The sequence below is a fragment of the Dromiciops gliroides genome, chromosome 5 (assembly GCF_019393635.1).
Source record: "Dromiciops gliroides isolate mDroGli1 chromosome 5, mDroGli1.pri, whole genome shotgun sequence".
In the NCBI taxonomy this organism is placed as follows: Eukaryota; Metazoa; Chordata; class Mammalia; order Microbiotheria; family Microbiotheriidae; genus Dromiciops; species Dromiciops gliroides.
In genome coordinates this window covers 241,469,117-241,495,239 of record NC_057865.1, presented here as the reverse complement: position 1 = coordinate 241,495,239, position 26,123 = coordinate 241,469,117, and the positions used below count along the sequence as shown (strand labels likewise).

The following is a 26,123-nucleotide window of genomic DNA, read 5'->3' as shown; positions in this document are numbered from 1 at the left end:
TGACCTTAGAAATAATAGGGAGCCAATGAAGACTTCTGAATAAGTCAGACCTGTGCCATAGGAAATGAATCGATCAATGTTCATTAAGCACCTATGGTGTACCAGGCACCATGTTAAATGCTGGGGATACAAAAGAATGCAAAAGACAGTCCCTGCCTCAAGGAATTTATAACCTGACGGGAGAGACAACAGATGAACAAATGTATAAAAGCAAGCTAAACAGAGGGTAAGTTGAGAATAACTAATAGAGGGAAGGCAGTGAGACGGAGTGGGCTTGGGTAAGGCTTCCAGTAAAAATGGGATCAGGAAGGTCAGTGTCAGGTGGAGCCAGAGAATATGCCTAGGAGAAGGCCTAACCCAGAGCCTCAGGCACAGTTAGGAGGAGCAGCAGTTGAAATGATGATCCAAAAGTGGAGACTAAGTCTCAAAAACAAACTTCTAACAAGATCATTACAAATTATCCTAAGAAGGAAAAGAAAGGGAAGGGATCTGAAGAATCACTATGACTTCATAGGGAGTATTCTGATGACCTCATATTTTTAAGGATATATAAAAATGGAGGATGAATCATATACTATGTGACTAATGTCATAAAGTCAAGTCTCCCAAATAAACTAAAGCTTGTGATTAAGTATTTAGAGGGGGGGCACTTTGGGGAAGGCAAAGGCATATTAGGAGTAAATCAAGAAAGGGATCATTTCATTGCCTGGGGAACAGGGTATAATCCTCACACATGACTCAAACCAAGTAGAGGTTCTCACCTGGTATTTGTTTACAGTGATGATGCACGTTACATGGTACTTTACAATTTATAAAGAACTTTACAAAAATTCCTACATGTACCTCTATATATCTCCTAGCATAGAAAATCATCTTCAAGCTGGAATGGATCAAATAAAGCTGGCTAAGAGGGATGTGAACTCCAAGACCGATGAGGAAATATATAATGAAGTTAGGTATTCTCTTAATGATGACAAAGCCCAGGACATCAAAAGAGCTTGCAGGTATGGTCCCTAAAGCACTGTTTGAGGAACACGGGTAGACAAAGAGCTAGATAAGAGACAGGCAAATAGCTGCCTGATTTTCAAAACAAGAAAAACAACTTATTGCATAACTATTAACTGATAATCTTGATGAAAATTCATGGGGAAATTCTAGAACAGACAAATATATGAATTGAGAGCACTTAGGAAGGAAAATGATGAGTATGAAGTATGAAGTATGGGTGTGAATAAGAAATGTCAGTCAGTCAATAAGGATTCATTATGCACTTACTTTGTGCCAGGTACTTCCTGGGCACTAAGGCTACAAATAGAGGCAAAAGACATGCCTGACTTCAAGGAGCTCACAATTTAATAAGGGAGAAAACAAGATAAGGATAAATGATTTAATACCATCAGCAAGGGCATCGTGACTTTTTTTTTTTTTAACAAAGTGGTAACAATTAAAATACTGTTTTAGGACAATGAAATTCACGGTTGTATGTAGAAGAGATCAGAGGGAGTGATACTGGAGGCAGGAAAGCTAGTTAAGCTGCTACTATGAGAGCATAGCCATAAAGTGGTAAGGCTATGGCAATGACTGTAAATTGAAGGAAGGGAAAAAATACAACACGAAGAAAAAAACCAACAGAACTTGATAACTGAGTGGATGGCAGGTGCTGGGTAACAGTAAAGGGGGAACCAAGGGAGAGGAATGAATTAAAGATAACTTGAGGTTCCAATCTTAGGAGAATGAGAAAACCATGCCATTAATAAAAGCAGGAAAGTCAGGACTGGAGAAGAAAAGAGGGATGGAGAGAGCTGGTTTCAGAAAGGATTTGTGGAGTTCAGTTTGAAATATGTCAAGTTTGAACTGAGAGAAGACACTCAAATGGAAATATCTAGTAGGCAGAAGAAACACAAATCAATCAGTAGTTTTTTATAGTGTGGTACCAGCTTTTCAAAACCCATTTAATGAACAAAAGCTATTTTGGTTTTTTAAAATAGTATCTGATTGGGGGCAGCAAGGTGGCACAGTGGATAGAGCACCAGCTCTGGAGTCAGGAGTACCTGAGTTCAAATCTGGCCTCAGACACTTAACACTTACTAGCTGTGTGACCTTGGGCAAGTCACTTAACCCCAATTGCCTCACTTAAAAAAAAATAGTATCTGATTTAAAGAGAGGAAAAAAAAACAAAAAACAGACCTGAAATGCTACCTAATTAAAGCTATGCCAACAACCTTACAACGTAATTGGGGATATTCTATTTAATATTCTGTTCCTGAAAAGTTGTTTATAAAACAAAGTTTTGGGGAGGGGGAGTGGAATGAATATATAAATACATATGTGTGTGTGTATTTATTTTCTTGTTTTATAATTTGAGAAACATATTCCCACAGTATTTTTTTTCCTGCTCTTATAGGAGATTTTATAGAAGGGACTGATTCATTTGCATAGAGGCTTGTACTTGATGGCTTCTGAAGTATTTTCAAATAGGTTTTTTTTTTTCCTTCTATTGTCAACTTCATTCAAACTCTATCTAATGTGTTGGCTTTAGTCCATTCTGGTTAATAGTCCTGATAGCTAAGTCTCTTAATAATGACTGTGCTCTCAGTAAACAGCTCTCCAACCACATATAGTCCATGAAAGACGGGCCTTTTTTGTTCACTTCTAGGTTGCATGAGGTTAATATTGACAAATATATGACTTCTGGCTATTATTGCACAAATAGATATTTTACTTACCTTAAACTTGCTTCGATGATTATCTGGGACAGTTTCTTTATCTGGACAGCTACAACAGCTACCCATGACTTCTTTAGAAGACCATGTGATCTCTATATAAAAAGATGATTTACAAAACAATTATCAATATCATATGCTATTCATTGTTTTAACTTTGACTCGATCAGTGCTTTCCGTTTTAAAATTCACAGAAAGCTCATATTTGTGATAAAGTAGCTTCATTACAATACTTTCCTCATTCTGAAAATATATAAAAAGAAATGTAAAAAAAAAACAAAACAAAAAACCCCACACCAAACAACCCAAGTGTCAACCAAGGAACAAAAACAATGAAATACAATAACTTTTGGATCTGAATAGTTTATACATAAGGAATTTTGCCAAAATGAACCCACTATTTCTATAAAACCCTTTCCCAAAGGGGTGACAGTCAATCCCCAAATTATAAAGAGTGCTGTGAACACACTGTAGAATAGAGAGAGAAAAGTTAACACATTACTGACAAATGAGGGAGATGATTTATTGGAAAAGATGAAGTTCAACAGAGGCAAGAACAAGTGTTTATAACGAGAACACAAACAAATAATATACTAAAACATAATGAAGAAAAAAAATTGCTATTTACATTACTATAGTGTTTTAAAAGTTTAGAAAGTGCTTTCCTTCCAACAACCACCATGTGAGGCAGCACAAGTATCCTTATGATGCCCATTTTAAAGACAGGATGAAGGGATGGAGGCACATGCTGAAATGTGTTGCTCGTTGTCCCACAGCTATAAAATGTCAGAGCTAAAATTTGAACCCAGGCCTCCTGTATCCAGATTCAGTATTCTTTCTAATACACCATGCTCTCTCCTACTATATAATTCATACAATTTTAGAGCAAGGGAATCAATATAATACCAGTTTAGCAGTTTGCTCTCCCTAACAGGTGTGCTACACTTGTTGCTTTGGGTGACTGCTTATGAGACAGGTAAAATCTATTAGAAAGCATTTCAAGGGGCAGCTGGGTGGTGCAGTAGATAAAGCACTGGCCCTGGATTCAGGAGGACCTGAGTTCAAATCCAGCCTCAGACACCCGACACTTAGTAGCTGTGTGACCCTGGGCAAGTCACTTAACCCTCACTGACCCACAAAAAAAAGAAAAAGAAAAGAAAAGAAAGAAAGCATTTCAATAGCAGAACTTGGAGATGACTGATATGTGAAAGCTGTAGCCAGATCATCATAGAAGCTGGGCTATAAACTTTCTGAGATATACAATCATCTTTTTGTATTCAGCTTTGTATATGGAAATGATCTTTTTCTCCTGATGTTTAAGTTCAGAGTTAAAACAAACAAACAAACAAATAAAGACAACTTGGGAGTAACTGATATATGAAGAATCTAATAATCTTAAACCCCAACATGAGGAGAGACATATTGGTACCACCAAATATCCAAGAGATATTCTACCATGTAAGTTGCCACCAGCAGGGGGCTCTCAAACTCTTTTTTAGAAGTAGAAGAAAATCCTTACCATCTGTCACTCCCTCAAAATGCAACCAAGAATCCTGTACTACTGTTGGTAATGGGGTTCACAAATTTGAGGCTACATGAAGTTATACAGTCTTCCAAGTTTAGGCACTTTATTAGTTGGGGGGCAGGGTGGACAAGGGAGGGAGGGAATGGGGTAGTGAAGGGCCTCCTGGGAAAGATCTACTACATTTCAGTCCACCAAAGTACTTACTATTTGGAGACTCTCCACTGACCAAGAAGGGGCTTTACCCATTTCCCAAAACACACTAGAAAATATACATAGCTTCCCTCTTGCCACTCCTCCCACCCGAAAATTCACCAAAATACCGCCCTAAGTTAGCTGTTTTCATCATGGTAAATAATGTGCAAATAATTAAGAAAAATCCATCTTTATTTCTAAAGAATCTTCTGAAAATGATGATAAGAGTACAACAAATACTTTAAAGTTATAAAAAAAATTAGGTTTAAGAGAACCCAGAAAAGCCAGTTGTGGCATTTTTTAAAAAGGGATACCAGGGGCAGCTAGATGGCGCAGTGGTAAAGCACCGGCCCTGGATTCAGGAGTACCTGAGTTCAAATCCGGCCTCAGACACTTGACACTTACTAGCTGTGTGACCCTGGGCAAGTCACTTAACCCTCATTGCCCTGGGGGGGGGGGGGGGAAGAAATACCAATATCCTAAATAGCAGTTGCATTAAGAAGTCTAAACTAAATACTTTTATAGGAAGTCATAAAAAAAAAAATTTCCACTTACCTAGATCTGGCCATTAATATGCTTAACCTCTGTTGCAACATCAGGGCTTTAATCATACTTCAAAATACCATGCTTTGTTTGCTTGCTTATATAACCTAGGAATATTAAAATAAGAGATGTCAGCTTTTTCTTTTAAATAATTTATGAAAACACTGGGAATTCTATCAATTTTATTTGGATTCCAGTTAAAAGTGTCAAAAAAAATTTTTTTAAAGGGGGGATAAAAATAATTCTATACCAAATGTCTTTGTTAAAGTTCTTCAATTTTTTGCATTTTTTATTACATTATATATGCCCATCAACAAGAGCTACAGCCTTTTTCCCAAGTGAAAAAATAAAGTCTAATGATATATGCAGTTCCAAGGACTGAGTTATACTCCATTTGTCACTAAGCAGATGAAGGGCAGTGGGGATTGGTTATTCTCAAAGGGTTTGTCATGGCAGTCTCCCCAGGTGGGCCTTGAAACTTTGGATGTTAAGCTACAACAGATAAAACAACATTTATAAATAATCAATATAAATTTCACTTGCCTAGACACAGTTCCGTACATCAAATGTAAGCCAAAATTTTGAGAACCATTGCGCTAGACAATCTCTTAGGAGTCATTCCATTCATTTAGGTTCCAATATCTCTGGACTGAGCTAGTGTGATAGTGTCCTTAATTTATCTTATAGCTACCAACCTCTCTCTTATCCAATCCATCCTTCACAACTACCAAAATGGTATTTCTAAAGCACAGGACTATGCCTTTTCCCCATCTCAAGAAGCTCTAGGCAGCCCCCTATTATCTCTAAGATAAAATATAAACTATGCTCTGTATTTAAAGCCTTTCACAAATAGCTCCAGTTCACCTTTCTTGCATTCTTAAGTATTATTTACTGACACATACTCTCCATTTCAACCAAACCATCCCACTTGCTCTTCCTCATACACAATATTCTATCTCACCTCCAAGTTTTTGTAAAGCTGTCCCTGATGTTTAGAAACATATTCCCACCTTGTTATTTTTCTACCTCCTAAAATTGCTAGTTTCCTTTGGAGATTATGCCAAATACTACATCTCACATGAGACTGGGCACTCCTTCCTGTTCCAGCTGCCAGTACCCCTCTCCCCTGTAAAATTACTTTCCATTCCCCATTGGGGGTGTGTGTGTGTGAGGCAACTGGGGTTAAGTGACTTGCCCAGGGTCACACAGCTAGTAATTGTTAAGTGTCTGAGGCTGGATTTGAACTCAGGTCCTCCTGAATCCAGGGATGGTGCTCTATCCACTACGCCACCTAGCTGCCCTGACCCATTTATTTTTAAGTATACATGTTTTCACTGATAGAATGCGAGGTCCTTGAGAAAGTCATTGAGTTTCATTTTCATCTTTGTCTTGGGAACAGATTTGGTACCTTATTTAAGGAAAAACTAGCCTAGCACGAATGGGGTAGAAGTGGCTCCCAAGATACTCTATGTCTCAGGAACAGCATCCCATTTGACTGAAAAAGTAAAGGTCATCATCCATTGTCAGCTCTCCCTTCTCCCCTAGTCTACGCCTCAGTGCCCCTCCACATGTTTCCCCAATCCTTTGTCCTTTGTCCGAATCTCTGAGAAAAAGAATTCCTTCCACTTGCCAAGCCCAGCACCTCTCTAAGTACATCACAGGCCCTTGACCCTAGGGCCCTCCCAACTTCTCAAGGAATACATGCTTTTCCTCCATCCCTCCATCCCTCTCTGACTTCCCCTCTAGCTCAACTTTAATTTATTCTTCTCACAGTTCCTTCACATTACCCTAAAAAAGTACCCAGGTTTTATCCCATCCTTAAAAAAATCTTCACTTCAGCCAACAATATCCTCAAAATAATACCTTACGTCATTCCTTTCTTTCAAATAATTCTCATTTGCTGCTTGGCATTTCCATCTTCTGATTTTTCAATCCCTTGCCTTATGGCTTCTGTCCCAAACCCTTGGCTTTCCAGCTATCAACCTTCTTTTTTTGTTTTGTTTTGTTTTGTTTTGTTTTGTTTTGTGAGGCAGTGGGGGTTAAGTGACTTGCCCAGGGTCACACAGCTAGTAAGTGGCAAGTGTCTGAGGCCGGATTTGAACTCAGGTACTCCTGAATCCAGGGCCGGTGCTTTATCCACTGCACTACCTAGCTGCCCCCTATCAACCTTCTTTTAATTACTAATTCCAAAATCTTTTCTCAGGGCTCACCTTCTAAACTTCTCCCTGATTTCTAAGACAGCTGATCTTCAACTCTCTCTTTCCTCAGCTTTTTGGACACTGCTCCCTCCTGATCCTCTTCTTAGCGATGTTACTGTTCTTTTCTGGACTCTTTTGTTAGAACATCACTATCCACATACAATCCCCTAAAACTGAGTTTTCTGAGGCTCTGTCCTGAGGCTTCTCTTGTCTGACACAGCTGCTGACACAGTGGATAGAGTGTAAGGCTTGGAATCATAAGATCTGAGTTCAAATCAAGACTCAGATTCTTACTAGCAATGACCCTGGACAAGTCACTTAATCTCTGCCTGTTTCCTCAACTGTAAAATGGGATAACAGTACCTCATAGGGTTGTTGTGAAGATCAAATGAGATAATACTTTTAAGAAGTGCTCAGTACAGGACTTGGCATATAGTAGGCCTTATAGAAATGCTTATTCTCTATCCCCCTTCCCTTTGTCTTCTCATTGTACCCTTTCTCAAGTCATCTCCTCTTCCCTATGCAGATGACTCCCAAATCTACCAACCTCTAATGTGTCTCATTTCTAGTCACACCAAAACACTCTAGTTCAGCCTCTCATCCTATTTCCAATGGGCTACTGCAATGGCTTCTTTTTTGTTTGTTTTTTTTTGCGGGGCAATGGGGATTAAGTGACTTGCCCGGGGTCACACAGCTAGTAAGTGTCAAGTGTCTGAGGCTGGATTTGAACTCAGGTCCTCCTGAATCCAGGGCCGGTGCTTTATCCACTGTGCCACCTAGCTGCCCCTGAAATGGCTTCTTAATTGATCTCTCAGCATCCACTCTCTCTCTTCAACCTATCTTCTTCACAGTGAGCTACTAAAGTGATTTTTCCTGAAGCACAGGTCTGACCATGTACTCCCCTACTTAATAAACTTCACTGGTTCCCTATTCCTTCTAGGATCAAATAGATTTAAATGTCTTTTCATGGCACTTGAAACATTCTACAACTGGGCTCTGGATCATCTTTCTAGGGTTATTAGGTGTTCACAGGCAAACTGGCCTTGCTGCTCCTCATAAATGTCATTCCATCTTCTGCTTATGAGACTTTGCACAGACTGTCCCTCATAGCTGAATGCACTTCTCCTCTGAAGCTGAGAATGTTAACCTTCCTACAAATCTCAGTACAAATGCCACCTCCTTCCATAAGGCCCCCCCCTAGTTGCTAGTGTCTCTCCCCCCACCCTGCCAAATAAACACGTATTTATTATGTATATGCTTATATGTGTAAATTTTGTCTACCTCAATATAATGTATGATCCACGATAGCAGGTACTTGTGGTAAAAAAAATGAAAGTTTTTAACTAAAATTTAAGAGTTGGCTAACATACTACTGAAGGACTGCCAGTTTTTGAAGGACCGCCCCTTCGGGGAGGAGACCGTGACGAACAGCTGTGCACCTGCTGCTGTTCGGGAGAGCGTGGCCAAGCACGCGAGAGTTCCGGGACTCCAGCTTAAAAATGAGGAGAGAACAGAAGCAGGCTCTCACTCTCAGCGCACACACACTGGCTCAAGTTTGACAGGTGTTTGGGTGATCGGCTCTGGTCCTCGGTGGCAGCACGTGCTTGACGCTTGTTCTCAGCCTGAGAGGTAGCTTTGGGATTCGGTGAGTTTTATAAAAGAATACAGACTAAGCTTAGACCCAAGACTATTTATTTGTATTTCTACTTTCCTATATCTCTAATCAGTATCACCTGTTTGTTGGCTAATTAATTCCCAAACAATAAAAGCTAAGTGATCCATCTCTAATTAAAGCTCAGAGGTTTCTTTCTCTTACTGGCCTGGGATATATATGAGGGAAAGGTTAAAGGGGAGTTTAATGCACTTATATCCAATTTTAAATCTCACATACTGTCATTTTTGTCTCCCTATCTCCATTTCTTATAACAAACAGTATTATATTCATATACCATATTCATCAAATTCATATACCATAATTTGTTCAGCCATTTCCCAAATGATGGATACTCCCTTAGTTTTCAGTCCTTTGCCACCACAAAAAGATTTTTTAAAAGAGATTAAATGTTTTTGTACGTATAAGTTCTTTTCCTCTTTCTTTGATCTCTGTAGGGTAGAGGCTTAGGAGTGGTATTGCTGGATTAAAGGATATGCGCAGTGTAGTGACTTTTTGGACAGAGTTACAAACTGCTTTCCAGAATGGCTGGACCAATTCATAGCAACACCAACACTGCATTAATAGTGCTTGTTTTAACCACAACCCTTGAAACATTTGGTTTTGTTGGTTGTGGGGTTTTTGTTTTTTTTGGGGGGGACACTTTGTTAATCTGATAGGTATGAGGCTGAACCTCAGGACTTATTTAATCTGAATTTCTTTAATTATTATTTATTTTTGTTTTTGTTTTAGTGAGGCAATTGGGGTTAAGTGACTTGCCCAGGGTCACACAGCTAGTAAGAGTAAGTAGCTGCCCCTTCTTTAGTTATTATTAACCTGAAGCTTTTTTAAATATGGCTTTTGATAGCTTGGACTTTTTCCCTTGAGAACAGCCTGTTCACATCCTCTGACCATTTATCAATTGGGTAACAGCTTACTCTTCTAAATTTGAATCAGTTCCTTATACTATACTGAAAATTAGATCTAGAAAGGAGGGATAGAATTTGGAACTCAAACTTTAAAAAAATGTTTTAAAAATTGTTTTAACATGTAATGGGGGGGGGAGCTAGGTGGCACAGTGGATAGAGCACCGGCCCTGGATTCAGGAGGACCTGAGTTCAAATCCAGCCTCAGACATTTGACACTTACTAGCTGTGTGACCCTAGGCAAGTCACTTAACCCCAACTGCCTCACCAAAAAAAAAAGTCATTTAGCTATATTTTTCACATATAGCAAAAACTAAATGCAGTCATTTCAATTATGACTATCACTTTGGAAAAAATACAAATTACTAAATAACTAGCCACAAATATCAATAAATGAGACCGCTGACAGTCAAAAGAAACTGTTTTAGACAAAACTTTACTTTTAATACAGTACATGAAATAGGTATTAATAAAACTACCTTGAAGAGTAACTACAGTAATTTTTAAAATCAAATATGTACAAAAGGAAAGCATTCACAAGAACATATTTCCAAACTCAGATTGTTTTTCTGTTAAGTTTAAAAAAAAAATTCAATTACTCTATGTGCGTGTGTATTTATAAATGTTTAAATGCTCCACTAATTTAAGGCTACAGTTCTACTAAATGACTCTGGATGCTCCCTCTCTACCCCTGCCACCAACCAAAGTGCTTCATGAATAGTTTAAGTTTGTCTGTATTTAGGCCCATATTAATTGACCTACCCAACCTCACACATGATAATTGGTGATGCAGGGATTCCAATTTGGAATCATTGACTCTAAAAGAGCTGAGTCAATCAGGTCTGAATATTTAGACTGCAATAGTAATTTTCTAAGTATGACTCAAAGTAGAAAACAACTGGTTTTTTCTTCAAGGTTTGAACTTAATACTTAGTCTAAGGCAGAATTTAAACTCAAGACTTCCCGACTCCAGACCCAGGGCTCTATCCACTGTAACACCAGCTATTTCTATTAGAATTTAAACTCCTTGAGGTCAGGAACTCTTTTTCTGCTTGCATTTTGTACCTGGTACACAATAAGTACTTAATAAATGCGTGTTAAATTTTATTTTCTTACTTCTTGTTTTTCAGTGTTTGTCTTGCTTTCTTTTCCCCCTCTTCCTCCTTTGCCATGCCACAGGTCTTTCAGAGGCACATAAGACATAAGGTACCCTCACAAGTACAATTCTGGGTTAACGGGTCTTGTTCAGTCATTTTCAATCATGTCCATCTTTTTGTGACCCCATTTCAGGTTTTCCTGGCAAAGTTACTAGAGTGGTTTGCCATTTCCTGCTCTAGCTCATTTTATGGATGACTGAAGAAAACTAGGGTGAAGTGACTTGCCCAGGGTCACACAGCTGGTGCCTGAGGCCACATCTGAACTCTGGAAGAGGAGCCTTCCTGACTCCAGGCCTGGTATTCTACCACTTACCTGCCCTGAGTTAACAGGACAGTGGGATTACAAACCACCAAGGTTTACAGAATACATTCCTTACATCCAAACTCTTAGATAGATAGGGCAAGTCTTGCCATTGCCCACCTTTACAAGTAAGACTGAGACTTAAAAGACTTGCCTTAAGGTCACACAGCTAATAAGTGTTAGAAAACAAGAGATGAACATAGGTATGACTCCAAGTCCCTAACCCACCAGAAATTCACTCTCAGACATTATTCTGTACTAATAATCCTGATGCCTTGCCATTTGGTTATTTTTCCGTTATTTCATCAAAAATTAAGAAGAGAGAAAGAGAACAAATTCAAAACTGTCCACTTGACTACTTCAATCAAAAAAGCACTTATTACGGACCTATTTCTTGCCAGGCACTGTATTAAGTGCTAGAGATAGAGAAAAGTTAAAGAGTGTCCACCTTCCAAGTAGTATATTTTCGAATGGAGGAGATGACATGTAATATAGACAAAATCAATACAATGTAGTTTTCAGAGACTGTGCTAGAAGCTAAGAGCAACAGGAAAAACTTTACATAGAATGTGTTACATAGCAATATTGAGTTGCTACTTGATAGCAACTCTTGGAAAAAGTAACTGGAAATGGTGATTGTAAATATGAATACTAGTTAGCCAAATGACAACCTAGTAAATAAACTGAACTGTGCTATTAAGCATCCAGATATAAAAACCATAGGATCTAATATGGCAAGTAATTTAAGAACTAAAGAGAAAAAAAAATAATAAAGGATTTGGAGGTGACTTTCTATACTGAGTGTGGTCTAGGGTAAATCTGACACAGGCCAGTCCTAGAGTTAAGTTGCATTTATTTGAAATATATGAATTGTCGGGGGCTTTCCGTCCAAATAGGAAGCTGACTTATTTACTATAGAAAGGTTACATTCTGGCAATTAAGAAATGAAGTCACTTTGGAATAATGAAAAGGTTAAATGCCAAGACCAAAGTGGGTTTGTAACAGAATGAGGAAACAGAAGTAGCTGAGAATGAGAATGAAATGTGCCACTTATGAGCCATCTAACATTTAACAAAAGTTTTACTTAACAATAGCATAGAAAGGATATTAAAAATACAACCCCAATTCCACTGGGTGAAGCCTCCTAGTATCCACATGTGCCATAGTCCCAGCGTATATCAATCATGAGGAGCCACTGATGACTCCTTTATTTGGAGACATATTCTAAAGCTAGAAATAACAAGATTTAACAACCAAATAGCTATGTGGAGTGAAAATAAAGAATAGAGGAGGGCACCAAAGTTAAAAACCTGGGAGACGGAGGGGTAGCGGTATCTTCAACAATAATAGGAACAACTGGAATAGAGGAAGGTGTAGAGAGGAAGGTGTAGAGAGGAAGACAGAGTTCCATTTTGGACATGTTCCATTTGAGGTGTAGATAATGTATCCAGTTCAAAATACCAAAATAGATGATTTGAGATAGGGGACTAGAATTCAGGAGAGAGACTAGGGCTGGATACATGGAATACAGGTCTGGAGTTCTTCTGCAAAGAGATAATTAAAGCCATGGGAAATGATGAGATAATCAAAGGAGACAGCACAGAAAGGAAAAAGAAGAGGGCCTAGGACAGAGCCTTGGGAAATGCTCAGTGTTAACAGGTGTAACAAAGAAGAGGAACCAGAAAATGAAACTGAAGAGAAGTGGTCAGAGAAAGGAAAACCAAGAGAGCAATACCATAAGTAACCCATAGGTAAAAAGGGATTAACAAGAGAGAGAAAAAGGGAAAGGGTTGGGGGAGGAGGTCAAGAGGAATAAAGACTGAGGAAATATTTAGCAGCTAGGTAGCACGGTAGACAGTGTTGCACTTGCAGTCAGAAAAATTCATCTTCCTGAGTTCAAATCTGGCCACAGACACTTACTACCTGTGTGATGTGTGACCCTGGTCAAGTCACTTAACCCTGTTTGCATCGAGTTCATTTTACAAATGAAGAAAGTGGAGAAGGATATGGCAAACCAGCCCAGTATCTCTGCAAAGAGAACTCCAAATGGGGTCTCACAAAGAGTCAAACCAAAATGACTGCATTAGTAAAAGAAAGCTACTGATGATCAACTATGATGGACTTAGCTCTTCTCAGCAATACACTGATCAAAAACAATTCCAATACTCATGATGGAAAATGCTCTCCACCTCCAGAGAAAAAGCTGATGGAGTATGAATGCAGATCAAAGCACATGATTTTCTTTTTTGTTTTTTTCTTCCTCATGGTTTTCCCCTTTTGCTCTGATTCTTCTTTCACAACATGACTAATGTGGAAATTTGTTTAACATGATTGTACATGTATAACCTATATCATATGTTTTGATGTATCAGGGAGAGGGGAGGGAAGAGGAGGAGAGAGAGAAATTTGGAATTCAAAATCTTATAAAAATGAATGTTTAAAACTATCTTTACATATAATTGGGGGAAAGAAAATATTATTAAGTAAAAAAGAAAAAAGACAGAAAGCTGGAAACACCATTTAGAAAAACATGAATTAGCGTTAAAAATTATGGAACTGAAAGTACTTTCAGATCATGAAGCCTAATTCTTGGTCTCGTAGCAGTTCTTTAAAAACTTACAGAATTTAATCACATTATGATAAAAGATAATTATTTATTTGCCTCAATAGGACCCTGTGGAATCCTGAAAAACCTAAGTCTTTTAAACAAGGGAATCTGATCCTATCTAGAGTGGATATCACAGACGACTCACACATTTCAAATAAATCTAACAAACACTAAGAAACTGCTGTGATGCTACTGGTGTTCTTACATTTAGATCATAGCTTCTTAAACTGTTGGTTGCAGCCCCATATGGGGTTTCTCCGGCAAAAAGGGGTTGTGAGTAGAAAAGGTTTCAGAAGCCCTGATTTAGACAATATATGATCCTGATTTTTTGGAGCCAACAGTCTATTAGAAGGACTACATCAGGGATGAAAACATTACAAATTAAGGCAATGGGGCAGCTAGGTGGCACAGTGGATAAAGCACCAGCCCTGGATTCAGGAGGACCTGAGTTCAAATTTGACTTCAGACACTTGATACTTACTAGCTGTGTGACCTTGGGCAAGTCACTTAACCCCAATTGCCTCACCCCACCCCACCCCCCAAAAATTAAGGCAAAATAGTGTAGGGGCATGATAGAAGGGTGCTGCTGCTTGAGGTCTCCTAGAAAAGTTAACTAGCAACCTCAGGAGAATAGGAAATGACTTTGTTATGAAATAGTAAAACCCAATGTTACTAAAAGCTACAATGTTCTTTTACTAACCAATACCACTATTAGGGTTATAACCCAAATAGCCCAAAGACAGAGGGAAAGGATCTCTATGTACAGAAACACAGTTCTTACAGAAAAACTTAGAAGCTAAGGGAGTGCTCATCGGCTGAAAAATAACCGCACGATGATGACATTATGAATGGAATGGAACACCATAAGAAATGACAAAAAGAACAGATCCATAGGAGCCTATGAAGAGATCCTGAGCTTAGTAGAAGGAGAAGAACAATTTATACGACTCCAATGTTAAGAAAAACTAAGTTAACAACTCTAATCAGTGCAGTGAGTAACCACTACTCCAGGAAACTGATAAAGGAACACGCTTCCCACCTCTTGGCAGCTGTGAAGCTGTAGAAGGAAACATTTTCAGACAAGAATATAATACAATTTGTTTTGCTAAACTATACTTATTTGTTACAGAAGGCTTTTTTTTTTCTCAACAAACATTTATTTTTTCCAGTTACATGTAAGCGGAGTTTTCAACATTCATTTTCATAAGATTTAGAGTTCCAGGTTTTTCAACCTCCCTCCCTTTCCTCCCCCCTCCACAAGATCGCAAACAGGTTTTATATATACACATACACAATCCACAAGTGCTCTTTTTATCAGTTCTTTCTATGTGGGTGGATAGTATGCTTTGTCATTAGTCCCTTGGGATTGTCTTGGATCACTGTATTGCTGAGAGTAGTTAAATCATTCACAACTGCTCATTGAACAATACTGCTGTCACTATGCACAATGTCCTCCCAGTTCTGCTCACTTCGCTATACATCAGTTCAGGAGTCTTTCCAGGTTTTTCTGGGATCATCCTGTTTGTCATTTCCTATAACACAATACCATTCCACTACATTCACATACCACAGCTTCTTCAGTCATTCCCCAATTGATGGACATTCCCTTGATTCCCAAATCTTAGCCACCACAAAGAGTTGCTATGAATATTTTTTTGTACAATTTTTTCCCTTTTTCTCTTTTTCATGATTACTATTAACTGTTTCTCTTCCATCCTATTCCCTTCTCCATGATATTTATTCTATCTACTTTCATCCTATCACTCTTCAAAAGGGATTTGCTTCTGTCTGTCCCCTCCCCCAATCTGCCCTTCCTTCTTTTGCCCCTCTCTCTTTATCCCCTTCCCCTCTTATTTTCCTTCAGGGTTAGAGAGATTACTCCACCCAATAGAGTGTGTATGTGATTCCCTCCTAGAGCTATTTCTGACAAGATTAAGGTCTTTGAGCCAATTCTGATGAGTGTAAAATTCATTTACTGCCCTGCTCCTTCCCCATCTCTTTGCCCACTCCATTAAGCCCTTTCCTTGTTTCTTTCTTGTAGGATTTCACCTCATGCTACCTTTGCCCTTCCCCCTCCCCCAGGGAATTCCCCATACCCCTCAATTTAACCCTAAAGATGTCATCATGAGGCAGTTAGGTGACACAGTGGACAAAGCATTCACCCTGGACCCAGGGGGATCCCAGCCAAAACCCAGCCTCAGCCACAAGACAGTCACCCACTGTACGGGTATGTCTCCCAACTCCAATTTTTTATGGTTCTCTAGGGTCATGTATTTGAAAGTCAAATTTGCCATTCAGTTCAGGTCTTTTCATCACAAATACCTGAAAATCCTTTTTTTTTTTTCATTGAAGTCCTATTTTTTCCTCTGAAAGATTATGTTGAGTTTTGCTGGGTAGGTGATTCTTGGTTGTAATCTCATTTCCTTTGCCCTCTGGAATATCATATTCCATGCCCTCTGGTCCTTTAATGTAGAAGCTGCTAGATCTTGTGCTATCCTGACTGGGGCTCCACAGTACTTGAATTCTTTCTTTTTGGCAGCTTGCAATATTTTCTCTTTGACCTGAGAGCTCTGGAATTTGGCTATAATATTCCTAGGAGTTTTCCTTTTGGGATCTCTTTCAGGAAGTGATTAGTGGAGTTTTTTGATTTCTCTTTTACCTTCTGCTTCTAGAATATCAGGGCAATTTTCCCTGACAATTTCTTGGAAGATGATGTCTAAGCTCTTTCCTTGATCATGGTTTTCAGGTAGACCAATAATTTTCAAATTATCTCTCCTGGACCTACTTTCCAGGTCAACAGTTTTTCCCAGAAGATATTTCACATTGCCCTTTATTTTTATATTCATTTGGATTTGCTTTATTGTGTCTTGGTTTCTCATAAAGTCACTGGCTTCTATTTGTTCAATCCTAATTCTTAGGCAATTGTTTTCATCAGAGAGCTTTTGTACCTCCTTTTCCATTTGGCCAATTTGGCTTTTCAAGCTATTGACTTTTTTTTCATGTCTCTCCTGCATCACCCTCATTTCTCTTTCCATTTTTTCCTCTACCTCTCTAACTTTATCTTCAAAGTCCTTTTTGAGTGCCTCTATGGCCTGAGACCAATTCATATTTTTCTTGGAAGCTTTAGATATAGGGGCCCTGATGTAGACATCTTCCTCTGAGGGTACACCTCAATCTTCCTTGTCACTGAAGAAACTTTCTATGGTCATCACCTTTCTCTGTCTGCTCATCTTGCCTGTTATAGAAGGCTTTTACTGAGGGACAGAGGAAGCAGTTAATGTCAGTGATACACGCAAAAAAAGAAAAAGAGCATCAATGAAACATAAAAATCACAGAAAAAAGCAACAATTCAGAAGGGTAGTATTAGTATTATCATAATAACATTTATGTATACCTTTTAAAAAACGTAAGTTCCCCATGGTAGACTCATGGTTTCAGATGATGATGACAACGACGATAATGATGATGAAGGAGGAGGAGGAGGAGAAGCAATAATAGCTAACATTTACATAGCACTTACTATGTGACAGGCATTGAGCTAAGCACTTTACAATTACTATTTCATTTGATCCTCACAACAATTCTGGGAGGTAGGCACTATTATTACCTTCATTTTACAATTGGGGAAACGGAAGCAAACAGGGTTAAGTGACTTGCCCAGTGTCACTTAGCTAGAAAGTGTCTGAGCACAGATCTGAACTCAGGTCAACCTCACTAAAGGCCCAACACTCCCCTGTGTCACCTATGCAATTTTCTTTTTCTATCTTCTGTATATGGAAATATTCATGGTTCCTGATGACTATCAGATTATTGGTCAGTCAGTCAGTCAACAACCATTTCAAAGACTGGGGATACAAAAAGGGGCAAAGATAGTCCCTGTCCTTGAGGAATTCACAATCTAATGGGGGAAATAGCAAACAAACAACCATGTACAAAGAAGCTATGTCTAGCTCTTTTTGTGGTGGCTAAGAATTGGAACTCAAAGAAATGCTGATCAATTGGGGAATGGCTAAACAAGTTATGGTATATGATGGGAAGGGATATTATTGTGCTATAAGAAATGACAAGCAGGATGACTTCAGAAAGGCCTGGAAAGACTTGTATGAACTGATGTATAGTGAAGTGAGCAGAACCAGGAGAACATTGTGCACAGAGACAGCAATATTTGTGAATGACTATTCTTAACAATACAATGATCTAAGATAATCCCAAAGGACTAATGAAAACACCTCCAAAGAACTGATACTGACTGAACAGACTGAAGCATGCTATTTTTCACTTTCATTTTTTCTTTTATTCAAGTTTGCTTATACAAAATTACTACTATGGTAATATTTTACATAATTGCACATGTATAACCTATATCTGATTGCTTACCACCTCAGGGAGGGGGAAGGGAAGGAGGGAAAGAATTTGGAACTAAAAACTTTAAATAAATGTTCAAAGTGATATAAACAGGCAGCTTTCAAGGGAAGAAATCCAAATTGTCAGGAACCATATAAAAAACAAATGCTCTAAATCACTAATAAGAAGTACTGTTATTCTTTTGTTTTTGTTTTTGCAGGGTAATGAGGGTTACGTGACTTGCCCAGGGTCACACAGCTAGTTAAATGCCAAGTGTCTGAGGCCAGATTTGAACTCAGGTCCTCCTGAATCCAGGGCTGGTGCTTTATCTACTACACCACCTAGCTGCCCCCAAGAACTATTATTCTTAATTATTAATTAATCCTAAGGTTACACCTCACACGCAACAAATCTGCAAGGAAAAGGAAAACAGAATATTTTTATTTTGTGTCCATTAGACTGTCAGCTCCTTGAGGGCAAGGGCAGTCTTTTGCCTTTTTTGGTATCCCTGGTGACTGATAGATACATATAATAAGTCTCTTTCCTGTCTTTGATCTCTTTGGGGTATAGGTCCAGTAGATACCAGGACAGAAATTTAGAAAGCATGCTTAAAAAATTTAAAGATAAGCGATGATAATCAGGTTTCAAAGAGAATTCTACAGGCTAAGATGATAAGACTAAAAACAGTGAGATGAAATCTAGCAGGGATAAATGTAAAGGCTGGCAATTAGGTTAAATAAGTTAACTGTGGGATATGGGTGGTTTGGCATAACATGATTTTTTTAAAAAGACTCAAGTTTTAGCTGAATACAAACAGAATATAAGCCAATGGTGTTGACATGGTAGCTAAAACAACTGAGATTTAATCTTAGGTTAAACAGAAATATATTGTCTAGATCAAGGGATGTATCATTTTCTATTTCCATATGGGTAAGAACCCACCGAATTTATGTGCACACCAGGCCACTCAGACATTGGTCCTACTCCATTATTGCTCCTGCCAGGTCCCCACACCCACCCTCACTCCCACCCCAGACCTGCCTAGTTCAGCCTGCTATAACAGAAAAGATGAATCGAGGTCCTTCAATATTAGGACACCACTGCAACATCCAAATTTCATGGTTAAAACCCCAAGGTGAGACTGACTGTAAGGCAAGACCAAATTAAGACCATTCTCCCAGTGAGAATTTCAAAAACAAAACAAAAACCAAAACCGGATCTCTTTATCTGACAAAGGCTGGAAGTATGGGTGCTACTCCCAAGCCTGGTCCCACAAATGGATTTATATAGGAGCTTTAACCTGTTCAGTTCCCTACCTGGATCAGTATGCCTCTCCTTAGGCAACTTGGTAGCCCAATCAATTTCAGGGTCTCACCATACTGATGTCATACTTATTGTAAATACCAGACTGGCACTGTCCACTGCAGCTTAGACCTGCTGAGCTCAAGAGATCAGCAGCTTGAGATTACAGGCACAAGCCACCACACCACACTAAGTACCACATTTTAGGAGGAACATTGGCAAACCAGAATTCATCCAAAGGGACACAACCAGGATGATTAAGGTGCATGCTTGTCAGATGAGAACTGTAGAGAAGAAAAGACTTCAGGAGGAGTGAGGTATTGGGGTGGGGGGAAGGGAGACAAAATTACTATCTTTGAATATCTAAAAAAAATTTATCTGGAAAAAAAAACAGTCTCAGCTCTCAATAAGGCAAAAACTGGGCCAAGGCAAAGTTATAGGGGAAAAGATTAAAAGGCAAAGTTATAAAGAAAAAGATTAGAATTCTATATAAGGAAAAGCTTTTTAATAATTAGAATAATTAAAACAGTCCCCCAAAATGGCTCTCTGTCAGCATAAGTTAATAGACAGTATTACAGCACTATGAAGTTTGGAAAACACTTTTGTTACTGCAAGTCTAATTATTACCATTTTACTGATGAGGAAACAGTCTCTGAGAGGTTAGGCAGCTTGCCATGATCACCCAGCTAATATCTGAGGCAGTATTCATTCAGACCCAGATGTCCAAGATTCAAGTTTAATACTCATTTCCTACAACATCACACTTCCTTTCCATGATGCCTTCTAAAATTTTTCCTATCTTAATTTCAAACCCTAAATTACTAAAAAAAAATCTGAAATATTTTTCACTAAAAGGGACAAATAGGAATAAGGGGAAAGAGCTTTTAACAACTTAAGGAAACAAATATTTTGTGATTTTTTTCTTCAATATTATCGAATGAAAACAATACAGAAATCAATTAGTCATTTTTCTTAAACTTTCAAGATAATTTGCTACCCGTGAAATCAATACTTGTTTGTTCCTACTTTTTTATAAGGAATTTCTTTCTTTCTTTTTTTTTTTGTGAGGCAATTGGGGTTAAGTGACTTGCCCAGGGTCACATAGCCAGTAAGTGTTAAGTGTCTGAGGCTGGATTTGAACTCAGGTCCTCCTGACTCCAGGGCTGGTGCTCTATCCACTTTATAAGGAATTTCTAAAGAAGTTCAAAAGAATTTTGATCTTCAGTTTTTCCAACTGCTTAACTGATTTTTTTCAACTGCCTACTGTCAAAGTAGATTCAATTATGAATTAGAAACACATACTTTTTAAAATGCCATATATAGTAAATGTTTCACCATCATTTCTGATAAGCAATCAGTGCTAAGGGATATTCAGTTATAAAATGAAAGATTCAAATTTGTCTGCTATATTTTACAGTCTGCTCATAAATTCCTAACATTTCAAGGACTTTATCTAGAAAAACATGTTAAGTCATTCAAGTCAGTGAATATTCTACTACAGAAGAGCCCCAAGCCATGTTAATCAGCATTCTGGGAGTTAATTACAAATCTCTGCTGGTTGAACAAACAAAATAATCTTCAAATGTCATTTCAATAATTGCTAACAGATTGACAACACTAATATAGTAGGATTCAGGAATGGGAATCCCCTGTGTAGCCTAGTGAAAGGTCAAGTGGGCTGTGTGATATGTGTACTAGTCAACAACCTCAATTAACCTAATCCCTTTCTAGCTGCTATTGACATTTAAAACATTAAGGGGAAGGAAATTTTTTTTAATATTTCTTTATCAATTAATGGAGACAATAAAGAATGTCTTATCAATTAGCCCTGAGAGCTCACCCCAATTTTTCTTACAAAACCTTTCCGTGTTCTCTCAGTCTCAAACCTCCAGGCCTCATAGACTTAAACATCAAGTTATTTTCTCATATGATGTATTACAGAAGCAAACAATAAAAGACATGATTATTTACAATGCATGATAGTGAGCAACATGCACAGCCAGAGCCACCTCAGTGTTGTGGGGTGTGTGTGTGTGTGTGTATTTTTTGGGTTTTGGGGGGAGTGAGGGAGGAAGCAATTGGTGTTAAGTGATTTGCCCAGGGTCACACAGCTAGTAACACCTCAGTGCTCTTTAAAAACAAAACAAAACAAAACAAAAAAACATCCCAGAGAGCTATGGCATTAGATCCTCCCACCTATGCAACCACTGATTCCTCCTGAACTCTAGAAACATAGTTCTCTTACAGTGGTTAATTCAGGTTTCTCAGAAATTCTTGAGTCATTCTTGAAAAATGACTTCAGGAAACAAAAAATGAAAAGAAGTTCCCACAAAACGTCTCAAGTTCTTTCTCTTTGCCAGTTAACTCCACTCAGTCTTTTAGGAAGAACATTCTTTAAGCCCTTTCCATGTTTCACACATGGGGTATCTAGGTGGTTCAGTAGACAGAGCACTGGCCCTGGAGTTAGGGGGACCTGGGTTCTAATCTCACCTTGGGTATTCACTAGCTGTATGACCTTGGGCAAGTCACTTAACCCCAATTGCCTTAAAACATCCAGGACCATCTCCAGTCATGCTGATCTATATCTTGCCACTGGACTCAGATGGCTCTGGGAGGAGAGAGTGAGGTTGGTGACCTTGTGCAGCCCTCCCTCCTTTAAATGCAATTCAGTACAAACCATGACATCACCCCATGTCATGGTCCTCTTCTAGAAAGAAGGACAAACAATGTTTCACACAGTCCTTCCACATGACAGTTAACTGAATCCAGATGACAGTTCAACTGTCCTTCTCCCAAGATCCTAATCCCTAGTTCACACAGTGATAATAATAAGTAAGATTTATACAACACATTAAGTCTTACAAAGTATTTTACGTATCTTATCTCATTGGATCAATAACAGTACCTGTCTGACAGGCTATTCAAGCTAACAGTACACTGATGTTTTGAATAAGTATAGTTAGCAATTTGTTTCCAATACGTTCCAATGTCACCAGAAGAAAATAACTACTATAATAAGCTTTTAAATTCTCCCCAGGGGGCAGCTAGGTGGTGCAGTGGATAGAGCACCGGCCCTGGATTCGGGAGGACCTGAGTTCAAATTCGGCCTCAGACACTTAACACTTACTAGCTGTGTGACCCTGGGCAAGTCACTTAACCCCAATTGCCTCACCAAAAAAAAAAAAATTCTCCCCAGGTCTCAACTGCCAATTGCCTATTGGATATCACCATCTGGAGCCCTCACCAAACACTGTGAACTTAACCTATTCAAAACTAAACTCATCTTTCCCTCATAAACATATTCCACCCTTTACACAGTCTCTATTTTGACTGAATCTTCATCTTTTTTCTTTATTCTCCACATGTAATATCTCTCCCCTCCACCCCTACTTTTCTTTCAGCCTGCATTACAAAAACCCTTGCTTCGGCCCTCTTCTATTCTCACATTCATTTTCTTTTCCTGTCTCCAGTATACGGCCCCCTTCTACAATCTATCCATCTTGTCCCTCAAATAATCTTTCAAATGTCTCTAACCACGTCATTCCTCTCTCCAAAAACTCCAGTTGCTCTCCATCATGTGCTGAAAATGATGTCTGATCCTAGCATTCAAAGCCCTCCACAACCTGGCTCCACCCTATCTTTCCAGGTCTACCTCACACTATTTACCTTCATCCCAAACTACTACCCTCTGTGCCCTATTCTCTCTCATCCTGCCACCTGCCAAGCCTTTGATCACATCTTCTCCTATGCTGAGAATAGATTTATTCCCCTTATCCCACCCTGACCCTCAGACTGAAGTACTTTCCTTCCATTAAGGCTGAACTCAGGTGCCAACTCTTCCATAATGTTATTTCAATTCTACTTCATTTCCTCCCAAAACACTAAAGATCACTCATTCTTCAAATTTCTCATGTTGTTTTTTATTCTTCTCTGCATTAATCTCACACTGAACTTTACCTAAATTATTTGTGGGCAAATCTCTCCCATTAAAGTACAAGAAGCTCCTTGAGAATGGGGTATATGTTACACCAATCTTTATATCCCCAGAACCTAGCGTAGTGCTTTTGAATTTAACGCTTAATATCTGTTGAAATATACTGAATAATAAACAACTAAACTCCAATGAATCAGATTCAAGTCTAAAAAAATTACAGGCAATGAAAACACTGTCCCTCCTTTCCCATTTAAAAGTTTTATTAGGACTGCTATTAGCAATTCAAGGGTTGTATGTTGTTGAAAAATAGCAACAAGCTTACTCATATAATTTCTGAATTCCTGAAGCATGAACAAATGAACATTCAAACAACAACCTATTTGGATTTCAAAATTATGATCTGGCTATTGACATGGTCCATTTTTCTTATTTAAAGAAGCTGAAAGTTCCCATTGACAGTGGACTGGGCAGTATCTTCTTCACTTTGAACTTTAACTACTGTCTGGGAGAAAGGACTTTTATGTTTCTGTAAGAAAAATGAACCCAAATCTGTGAATATGTTTCCATGGTAGCATTGGGAAGAGATGTATTTGCAAAGACTGATGGACAATCAGTAATCCTTCCTATACAGGATATATGCATAGGGTGTTTGTTTTGTTCCTGTTTATACTCATGAACCAACAGGGGAAAGAGCTCCATTCAGTAAAAGTGACACACTCCCAAGCTATGAAATCTACATCACTTCCTAAAGCTATTCCAAATTCTTGTTGGATTCAGAAATTCCTGCTGGTCTAGGGGCCCTTTCTGTGCTGGACCTCTGAATTCATCACTGAGCTGCTTTTTATTTTTAACCTCGAAGGTTGTATAATATAATACTTTTGCTCAAAATTAGTCACTGATTGCTTCCTCTCATAGGGATCTGAAAAGTTTCTGCCATGTATTACAACAATACCTTTCCCTTAAAGATTCAACCAAAAGAAATCTCTCAATTAAATGAAGAATAATGTTTATGTGAAAAAGTATAGGACAAAAACAACACTTGGGCAAATTACTGTGGCTATAGACTACATCAAAATGAATTTATACAAAGGAATGGGGTCTACTTTCAAAGTAGAGACCTTGGGAGACTATACACTTATTCCAAAGATACTATTATTTCTCTCAAGGCATTTTGCATTTCTTCTTTTTTGGAGTGACCTTTAGAATATAGAAAGCATTGGTCTGAATTTCCTCAACCAAAACATTCAGGTTACTTTGGTTTTTTGAGTCAAAAATCATTTGGAGCCAAACCAGGTGAGTAATAACTGGTGGGGGGGGGGGGGAGAGAAGGTGCAGGTTGGGGAGAAGCTGATTATGATATGACGATTAATATAACTTGGGCTCAAAAGCAGGACTTGACTGCAGTGGAATGTAGCAAAACTGGTTTTCTTATATAGACAGTAGATTGGTTCTGAAAGCAATTCCAAAAATAATCTAAAAATGTTCTGGAAAATGGCAATGTCATTAGAGTAAGTGAAAAATAAAATTACTGATTGCTGCATATGCTGACTGGCCAAATATTAAAGAAAGTCTTACCTGTGGATTAGTGGAACTATTTAAGCATTGGTGGAACTACTTAAGCAACTGAATTCATTAATGCCTAGGAAAATAGTGCTACACTAACAAACACATAATACTAAGAGCAATTCCCAGTGGAGAAATGATCCAAACATACAAACAGATTCCCAAACGAACTCCAAACTATTAACAACCATATGATGGATTGCCTACTGTAACAACTGGAATGACGCCACCTGCTGGAGACTTACTGTAGAAAAGCTCCGCCATGAGGTGAAGGTCTCTGAAGGCAAGACCACACGTCTTTTCTTTGGCGTCAGGAAGTGACGTTTGCTTGTGGGGGAGCTTGGCGCTCTGACTCGCACTCTTTCCTGTGGACTCTGGTGTAAAGCGGAGCTAGTAATGCTCTCTCCCTTTAATAGACAGATGAATGTAGGCCTTTCTCTCTCTCTTTACCAAATTCTTATCCTCCTTAATAAATGCTTAAAAGCCTAACTCTTGCTAAAGCTTATAATTTGTTGGCGACCACTCATTAGATATTTTAGACAGACTAGCTAGACTTTTAGCCTTTAACACCACACATCACTAATAGTAAGAGAAATGTGCTACAACTCCTGAGGTTTCACATGAAACACAGTAAAGTAACAAAGAAGACAAAAAATGAGAATGTATGATGATGAAGGGGCAGTGAAAAGAGATGCATACTCGTACTCTTAGTGATGCTATGAAGTAATTCAAACATTTTGGAAGGTAATTTGAAACATTTAAAAAATAAAAACTGTCCCTACCCTTTGACCCAAAGATTCCAATGCTAAGCATATACCTAAAGGAAGTTTTAAGACAAAAATAAAGGCTCCATATACAGCAAAATGTTTACAGTAGCACTTTTTGTAGTAGCAAAACACTGGAAACACTAGTAGATGCTTATGAATTGGAAAACAAAATTGTAGTTCATGAATGTAATGGAATTTTACTAATCCTAATAAGTTTGCTTTGGTTGTTGTCCTTTGTTCTCAAAGAGGTCTAAAATGACATCACTATGTTGGGGTCAAGGTACAGTGTGTTCAACTGTGGCTGACCAGACCATTACTAGCTCAGAAGGCCCTACCACAGGCACGAATAGTCCATATGAACATATGGAATAGAGAAGTCTCAATTTGGG

General features: G+C 38.5%; 1 protein-coding gene across 3 annotated transcripts in view; it reads right to left on the bottom strand.

The window, feature by feature from the left end:
* Positions 1-26,123, bottom strand: part of FRS2 (fibroblast growth factor receptor substrate 2) — a 127,213-nt gene that overhangs the window by 17,114 nt on the left and 83,976 nt on the right. For all 3 annotated transcript variants that reach the window (XM_043967314.1, XM_043967312.1, XM_043967313.1), the window contains 2 exons: positions 4,996-5,090; positions 2,727-2,818 (listed from right to left, as the gene is read on the bottom strand). In XM_043967314.1, coding sequence (XP_043823249.1) covers positions 2,727-2,792 — 66 coding nt within the window. In that variant the 5' untranslated portion in view covers positions 2,793-2,818; positions 4,996-5,090. The remainder of the gene's footprint in view (positions 1-2,726; positions 2,819-4,995; positions 5,091-26,123) is intronic.